The sequence below is a fragment of the Schistocerca cancellata genome, chromosome 3 (genome assembly GCF_023864275.1).
Source record: "Schistocerca cancellata isolate TAMUIC-IGC-003103 chromosome 3, iqSchCanc2.1, whole genome shotgun sequence".
NCBI classification, from domain to species: Eukaryota; Metazoa; Arthropoda; class Insecta; order Orthoptera; family Acrididae; genus Schistocerca; species Schistocerca cancellata.
The window spans coordinates 631,132,689-631,142,121 of NC_064628.1; the positions used below are offsets into that span (position 1 = coordinate 631,132,689).

General features: G+C 39.9%; 1 protein-coding gene across 1 annotated transcript in view; it reads left to right on the forward strand.

Annotated features, from left to right (window-relative positions):
• The window catches only part of LOC126175558 (85/88 kDa calcium-independent phospholipase A2-like), a 170,271-nt gene extending 161,749 nt beyond the window's left edge, over positions 1–8,522 (forward strand). The window contains exon 12 of the mRNA XM_049922408.1: positions 8,031–8,522. Coding sequence (XP_049778365.1) covers positions 8,031–8,249 — 219 coding nt within the window. The 3' untranslated portion in view covers positions 8,250–8,522. The remainder of the gene's footprint in view (positions 1–8,030) is intronic.
• The last annotated feature ends 911 nt before the right edge of the window (positions 8,523–9,433 follow it).

Below are 9,433 nucleotides of genomic sequence, written 5' to 3' on the forward strand. Positions count from 1 at the left end.
GACAAAGTGTCGTGGACACACATCAGCAACTTCTCGGGAAAGTCTGAGTGTTAACAGTTTGAAGTGCTTCTACAATCCAAATCTGCAGAGAGAATTGGCTTCATGATCTTAATAAGAAAAGAAAAAATAAGAAAACTATGTAGATTTAGGTGCTGTGGTTCAAGTCCTCCCATTAGTCATTTATTAAAGAACAGAATTACTGATGAAACTCTTAAATTATACCACTTAATTCTGTGGCCAGTGATCACTGAAAATATGTTGAATGAACACCATACTTTGTGTATTTCATTACAAACTCCTTGTGTTTAGGGACAGAGTTTGGGTACACTCATTAAATTATACAATACTTAACCCTGTAGTTCTGACACAGTCTGCTGTGAACATTCCACACATTAGAAATTACTTATATTATTAGTCTAAATTTTCGTAACTGTCTGAAACTCTTGTTAGCTCTCTGTCTAACAATTATGTAAAAAATTAAATTAGATACACTAAGTTTCAGTTACGATAGTTCTTCGAAAAACATACAGTGGAGTGTTTAGAACACCCTGAGACAGTTCTAGTGTAACAAAAATCAAAATAATACCCAGTGTCAGTTTTTAAAATTTTATAGCAGTTTCAATGTTGTCATTTTAATTGAGCCCATTGTTGTCTAATACTGCAATTTTAACTGCTTTCCAAGTGAAATAAATATCTTGTTGTCACTTTGCTTTTCGTCACTGTATGATGCAAGCTCATTTTACAGTATTTGTGCTTGTGAAGAAAACGAGAGAGAATACAGAGCTCACTCGAAGAAGTCAAAACAGAAGAATTGTATGATAAATCTGATTCAGAATCGTCTGATGAGTGCGAAATGGGAACATGAAACTGATACAGAGATGGATGCTGATGACAATGAAATAAGTTTTGAAAATAACAATTTCTGCTTAGGAAAGACGAATGAACAAAGAACCCTCCATGAAGAAATGTAAGAACACAACCTCAAAATTCTATCATTTATATACCACATGCAACAGGTGCAGCCAGAATTGTGAAATTGATATTAGAGTGCTTCCTTTTGTGTTTTGATGAAGGTATGTTCAAAAGAATATGTGAGTGTACTAATGTGTGCATAAGAAGTGTTGGGCAATTTTGTCTGGAAATGAAACACCAAAGACACACATGTGGCTGAAATTAAAACTTGTGTTATTTTACTGATTTTGATTAGTTTTTTACTGTTCTGGACTTATAACCTGAAAGGACTGTGCTCACTGGCAAAATGACACTCCACAAAAGGTTTAGGCAAATTGGTCACAAATTTATATCCTTACAGGTATCAATGGAAAATGCAAAAGTGTAAACTGTGGCAGCTGGTTGATGAACATGTGATGCTACAGCGCAATTTCACCATACAGATGGCAAGAATAGTAAATGGGACATGTGAACACCAGGGCATAAAGGCTTGCAAATTTAATTTCGTGTACGCAGTTGGACAGTAAATATGCCTCACAGACAGGTGCCTGAACAATATGTCAGGAAGGAAGCAGTGAACCTGCAGATGACAGAATGTGAGGATTGAGCAATCATCAGAGAGGCACTCAGAGCCCTGGATTCATCATTATCATTGATCAGACATGCAACTGGTGCTTCAGAGAACTCAAAGGACAGAAGGGGCCAGAGCCCAAGGCACCCCTTGTGCCGGCCACTGTTGACCTCTGTACTCCAACAAGCTCGTTTGCAATGGTGTTAGGCACATTCGACCTGGAATCTGATTGAATGGAGCAGAATTGTCTTCAGTAATCAGTCCCACTTTGAACTGAGCCCCAATGACCAGCAAAGACATGTCTGGGGTGCCATTTCTTTTCATAGCAGAACCTCTTTGGTTGTCATCCATGACACCCTTGCGACACAGTGATAAGTCGACCATATCCTATGCCGCATTTTGTTGCCCTTCATTGGAAGCCATCCTAGACTTACATTTCAGCTAGATACAAATTGCAGTCACATTTGGTGTTTGTGGAGAGTAAAGTAACCAGTGCCCACTACATTACACAGCACAGCCCTGTGCTGCTGCCATTTCTTAAATAGGAAGCTGATATGCTTTTCCAGCATGTGCGTCCAAATTTGGTTACTATGAAGAATCGCTTCTCGGCTTTTGGCAAGATCAATGTGTAGATGATTATTATTTTTTTTTTATTTTTTAAAAAAAAAAGGATACAGCTCTATGTCAACAGTTCAGAGGATGTACCACCACTTTATTACATACTATTATATACAGTCATATCGCCAACTATTTTACATTTCGCATCAACCCCTCTACCACGCACAAACACACAAATATTATCATCATGAGAAAGTTTACAAGACCTACGGGTCCTAACACACAAAGGCTTAGCAATAAAGAAATTTGTCGTTGTTTCTCCAACACCACGAACTTGAGACATAGTGAACATGAACGTCCGATAACCGATAACATCATGAGGAGGTATCTGCTCCAAAGACGTTGCTGTAGACTTAGTAGTAGTATCAATATGAATTATTGCAACAGTTAACCAACATTGACCGACTGGATTATCGGTAACAGAGAAAGTAAAATCAAAACGACCTCCTCAAAAAACAGTCTGTCCTTTCAACACATCAACCAAAACGGACAAACTGACATTCATGTTATACTCAGTCTTTACATCCAAAATAGACTTGTAAATTGTAGGCCTCCATCGGAAGTAGTAGTATCAATACGAATTATTGTTAACCAACATTGACAGACTGGATTATCGGTAACAGAGCTATTTATAGCCACTGAGTCGCCCAGATGTGCCTCACACAGAGAGCATTCCAGAGTGCCCCTGAGAGTATGTGTTTTCCTCACAACATCCACATGGAGAGCCAAATGGAGCATTATTTCACCTCAAGAATATATTACCCAAGAGAATTCCATCATCATTAAGCCACACAGTAGTAACACAGGTCCTTGGAAAATGTAATGGCTGTAATTTTTCCTTGGTTTAAGATGTATGCATTAACTATATAGCTAGTTGTTTTGCCTAATGTTACAAGGCACTGTCAGCCAGTAATCCAAACATGCTGACGATTTTCACAGTAAAAGTTACAAGATACAAACAGTCAATAATCCAAAAGTGTTGACCATTTTCATGATTCCTTAAACTTTTCTTTAATTTTTCATGTTTATTTTTTTACATATACCTGAATATGTTCAGTCTCTCTCTCTCTCTCTCTCTCTCTCTCTCTCTCTCTCTCTCTCTCTCTGTCTCTCCCTCCCTCCCTCCCTCCCTCCCTCCATTCTTCTATGGAGTAGAAAGAGTAGTCAAGCAGATATGACTTTGTTTAGCATTTCAAGTGAAGTTCATTTTCCATTAAATACTTTGTATCACTGGGCAGACGGTCAAATATTTTTATAGCAGAAAACCTCACCACTTTCCATGCTAATCTAAGACGAGTGATGGTAAAAAGGTATTTACAAGAAATTAGCCTGGTCTCTTTACCCACATCTTCCAGTGTGCTTGACCAGTAGTATTGCTACCTGCATTGTTCAGGCATGCAAGCCAACTGAATGTACCATGTCCGTGGTCCATGCATATTTGCACATATTAGGAGAAAGCACCTACTTTTAAAAAATGTTTTTATCAGATACTGCAGACAAAGCATTTATGTGACTTAACACAGACCACAATAAGGTGTCTGTATACTGGAAAAGTCCATATCAATTTATATTAAACATCAGAGACATGGGGAATTTATATCCCTGAGTCCAGATATTCTTTTAAGTTGTATGAGTGGCAAATAAGCTATGCTATTACTTTACTTGCGAGTATCTGGGATTCATAATTTCCTGCTGACTTCTGCCAGTAATCTGCTCTATATTTTTGCACTAGATCTTTAATCTCTAGAGAGTGATGCATAGTTTTATGGAAATTGTTTGTGCTTCTTTAATGTGGTTGAAACTCAAACAGTTCAACCTAAGTTCACTAGTTCACTTCATGTTTAACAACAAATGCCATTGAGGAGAATATGTATTGGCATGCAATGAATGTTTGATCCATAAAGAGGGTTCTACAAGCTGCTTGGTTATCATTTTTACAGAATGTCCTTTTTCCATTGCAGCAGAAGTTTATTAGAATTAGATGAAAGTGTGCAAAGTATACTAGAAATCCCATCTCGAGATCAACACAGAAAGACATGTGAAGTGCAGGCAGGCATAACTACACTTCTTGGTTAACTTATCCATGTGCTGGTACCATGTCCATTTATGATCCATCTAGATGCCTAAGATCTTCACACTCAGATCATCATCCAGCCTGTGGGCATTGATCTCTACTTATGATACCTGCAAGTCATGCATGCTAAGTTCCACACTACTGACCGCTCATCTGCGGCCATCGCTTTAGATAGAAACGGTTCTCTCTATGCTCCTACTTTTGCTTCCTCGGCCTTCTACTCCCTGGCCACTCCTTGGGAGGAGGGCCAGGTCCCACTATTACTTGGTTTGTTCCAGGACAGATAGGGAAATTTTCACTGCTACCAAACTACTCTTTCTTTTTAGAACACATTGAAGATAAGTTTGGTGAAGTTGACTCCCTTATCAAGATGGGATCTGGTTCCCTACTGATTAAAACCTCTTCTGGCAATAAGTCAGCTTCCCTTTGTGCTTGTGAGTGCTTAGGAGACATCCCAGTGAGCATTACTCCTCACCAGTCCTTAAATATGGCTCAGGGAATTATTTTCCACAGTGACCTCCTCCTTCAATCTGATGAACTTGGGACTAATTTGGTATGGTGTAGCATTTATTTAATCCTAAGGACAGTTGTGTTTATACCAATACTTTCATCCTAGCTTTTGAAGGGGATGCCCTTCCGAAAAAAGCTAAGTTATGTGTTACTATTGCAGTGTGAAGACCAATATCCAACCACCCTTGCACTGTTTCTGGTGTCTCCATTTTGCTCACATTTCTTCATGATGTGATGTGGCTCCTATTTGTGGTGACTGTGTGGGGAGTCCTTGCATCACACTGCCCAAGTGCATGAACTGGTCTGGCCCGCATTCTCCTTGGTTGCCAGATTGTCCCAGCTTTAAAAAGGAAAGGAAGATTCAGGAAATCCGAAAATTCTTGATCATCTGTCCTACTTTCAGGTCTGACAGAAATTTGACCATCTCCATTGGTATCTCTAACTTCTACCTTTGCTTATGTTGCATCCTTTCCTCTTCGTCTTTCCTCTTTACCCCCACCATGTCCCCCTTCCTTTTCTTCTCCCATGCAGTTCCCAATCCCTCCGTTCACGGACCTGCTTCTTCTTCTCGGCTGGAGAAGAAACCATCTTCTTTGGCACCTGCCAGGACAGGGCTCCCTCTAGGAGCCCACATTTTCAGGGTCTCCAGGACAAGAAACCTTTTACTTCGAGCCAGACGTGGGACGTACTTTTCCCACTAGCGAGAAAGTGTCATTACTGCAGTTTCGAAACTACGTAAACAGTCTCTTTAGATGGAGAGCTATTGTCCGATCACTTTAACCGATGCCCTCTCCAAGTTACTTGAATGTATGGTGAGTCAAAAGCTGTATTGGATCTTTGGGCATTTTGGCTTTGACCCAGTATGGTTTTCACTGAGGCCATTCTACTGCAGATAATTTAGTCCACCTGCCATCTGCTATCCGAACGGCTTATGCCTGTAGTCTTCTTTGATCTGGATAAAGCTTATGATACCACATGGTGCCACCAAATCCTTGCCACCTTTCTTGAATGGGACCTCTATGGCCTGCTCCCCCCCCCCCCCCCCCTTTTCCAATTTTATCTAGAATTTTCTCTCCTGTCACACTTTTCAGGTACAGTTTGGGGCCTCCCATACCACCTCCCATCAGCAGGAGGATGGGGTTCTGCATCATGTTTTGAGTGTCCTTTTATTTTTAGTGGCTATCAGTGGTCTGGTGGCAGCTATGAGACCTACTGTGTCCCTGTATTTGTATGCTAACAACTTGCATTTATTTTTGTTTGTCTACTATGGGCATTAGTGAATGCAGACTGAAGGGAGTAATACACAGAGTGCAATCTTGGGCTCTTATTCGTGGCTTCTAATTTTTGGCTGCCAAGACTTGCGTTATGCACTTCTGTCATTTCCGTACAGCGCATCCCCAGCCAGATATCAGTTGCACTTCAGTGCTCTTCGATGCCTCAGCAATAGCACCTGGGTCATGAACACAGCACTCTGCTATGGCTCTACAAATCATTGGCCCAGTTCCATCATTATTGTGGGGTGACTGGCAACTGGTTTCTTTTGAGGTAGCCCTGTGATCAGACTCCTAGTGGAGGCAGAGGTTCCGCCGCTGTGGGTTCTGCGCCAACAACAGTTGATTGCTCATGTATTACGCATCTGATGCTCCCCAGATTACCCAAACTGCCATCTCCCCTTTTCATATATGGAGATCTGCCTCCTGCAGTGGCAGCCCAGGTCTGGGATAAGATCGCTGTCTGCATCCTGTCTCTTTTTTTCAGGACTCCAGCTCTCCTCTCTTCCACCTCTTCTCCGGGCCCAGTCATGTACACCTCCAAGGTGCATCTCCCATCCACGGCTCTGTCTTGACCTATCACAATGTCTGCCTGAGGCCCTCCAGTGGCCAATTCTTCTCCCTTCTCGGTGTGTTTCAGCGCTCTGAAGTAGTCTATACTGATGGCTTGTAGGTTACCAGTCACACTGGCTTTGCTTATGTTAACACTTCTTGCCGGACGGTTGTGGTGTTCTCACTGCGGTGTTGTTCACTATCACACATGCCCTTGAGCGTATCTGTTCGTGCACTGGTGAGTCCTTCCTCAGTGTAACAACTCCTTGAGCTGTTTACTGGTTCTTGATCCTGAATATCCAGGATTCCCTCTTTATCCTCAAACAATGTGGATGCTCAGTGGTCTTTGCCTGGACCCTGGGTAATTTTGGGATCCAAAGGAATGAACTTGCTGACAGGCTGCCAAATTGGCTAACAGCAAGCTCCCTCTTGAGATCAGTGTGCTAGCTCCAGATCTTTGATCGGTATTATCCCATCAAATTCTAAGGATTTGGAATACAGAGTGGCATACTACGGTCTGTAAATGAGACCATGAATTTGTGGAGGTCTTCCAGAGGGACCTATCGCAAGGACCCTCATTGTCCTTTGCTGGCTGCACATTGACCATACTGACTGATGATCATGACGTCTGTCACAAGGATCTGCCCCACTGTTGTTGTGGTGCCCATTTGACAGTTGTCCACACATTCCTAACCTAGCCATGGCTGACCTGGTTTTATGGTTTTGCAGACCTGGTTTTACAATTTATTCATGAAGGGGGTTTCTATCACTCTCTCCAAGGGAGGGCGCCTGAGGTTTTAAAGTGCATGAGTGGCATGCCTTTTGCCATGTAATTGAAATGCGGACCAGCCAGCCCCACATGTTTGATGTACATTTTTAAATTCTATTATTATTATTGAATGTTTAGATGATGGGAATTTTATCTCATGGTTATCGTCATTATTTACCACTTCAAATGAAGCTTTTTTTTTTTTTTTTTTTTAAGCTTACTTATCCTATAAAGATTAGTAATAACTTCTATGTTGTACACACTGAAACCAATCAAACAATAAATCATGAATTGATTATTTTTCTCATTTTTATTTTTACAGTTTTTTATAAGGATATTTGTAGCACATTTCATTTTGTGTGTGATGAGGCATCTTGTAATTATGTTAATGAGCTTGAGTCATTGTGTGTTTGGATCCTAATTTTAAATAAAGATATGTATTTATATTATGGCTTTGTTTTTTTTATTTTTAATCATAGCTGAATAGATATTAATCATGTGATTTCAAACATGTACAGGAAAGTGATAGAAGAGTCAAAATTGCTTTCTTCCATGGTCTTTCTAATTAAGTACATGTTTTTGCAACATAACTTCAAAATATTTAGTAGAATTTGCAGATTAATGGCTCTCGTGTCCAAATTTGTTAATACATGTAAAATAAGTTGACATTTGACAAGTATCTAATAATAGCAATTTGCTTTTTTGTTTGTACAGGCCACAGCCAGTGATGGACGCGTTGTCGACAGAGCCAGGGCTTGGTGTTCCAGCATTGGTGTGCCATACTTCAGATTCAGTCCACAGTTATCTGAAGATATATCAATGGATGAAAAAAGTAATGAGAAGTTGATGAATATGTTATGGGAAGCAAAGGCCTATATGCACTCTAATAGAGAGACAGTTAGAAAATTAGCAAAATTCATTGATCCAGAATGAAATGTGGTTCTTCAGCATCTAGAATATTAAACAGCCACAAAACTTACCAAAAGAAGCAAAGGCCTTATCCTACGTAATAGTGAAGAAGTGGAAGTTAATATTATGTTACAGGTGTTACTTGCAGATGTAATTAAAGCTTTGTATAATAAATGTGATCATATGTGCTTCCCTGTTACGCGTTTTTAGTTTGCTTACTATGTTACAGGTTTTACCTGAGCAATATTAATCATGTCAGTATACAAACAATTATTATATCTAAACAATAAAAAGATATACATGTTGAAATATTTTGAATTTTAAGAATTATTATTTTTTAATTTATGTAGGTGAATTAAGTATTTCAGTTATGTGAGAATTGGTTTTTAAAAAAGCTTCGTTCTGTGAATATTTCTCTTTAAAATGGTATGTGGAAATGCAAGTTGTTAATGAGTGCTACAGTATTAGTGTTTTTACTCTGATTCCTGATGTTGAACATTTCTCATTATTGTCTCATGATCATTTAAAGTTGTGTGAAAACCCAAAAATTTAGGCTTAGCACATAAATGTGTATCTATAGACAGAAAGCAGGAACAACTGCTTCCCTTTGGAGTCTCCTGCAGTTTTCCCGCCAAATGAGATGGTTGTATTACAAAGACATTAAATCTGTAGTCTGGAGAACTGGGATTCACATTCCCATCTGGCTACGAAACTTTACATTCTCTGTGGTCTTCCTAAATGATATTAGGTGAATGTTTGGATGTTTTCTTGTGCAGGAAGTGGATGCTGCTCCATCCCCCCCCCCCCCCCCCAACTGAACTAACATGTTACCTACAGTAACCTTGTACTTCGCGAGACAATTCTAACCTTTATTTTCTTCAGCGGTGTCCACATCGTTTCTATAATTGTCCATAAATGAAACAAGTATGTATGGTTTACTCCCTTTATTATTGAATATTCTTCAAGCTTGAGTTACTATTTTCTTAGTCCAAACACAAATGTCATATTCTCGACATGGTGGAAAATCTTTCCTCTCAGCATTACTGTAGATACACATATCAAAAAAAGTTTAGCATCACCCCGGTTCCCAGAACTCCTGAAGATATACGTTGACTGTGGATATTGTATCACAGGCACAATCCCTTTGACTGTTGAGAGATGTCGCTAAACCCGTCCAAAGGTGAAAACAACCATGCATGAGCAGTGCC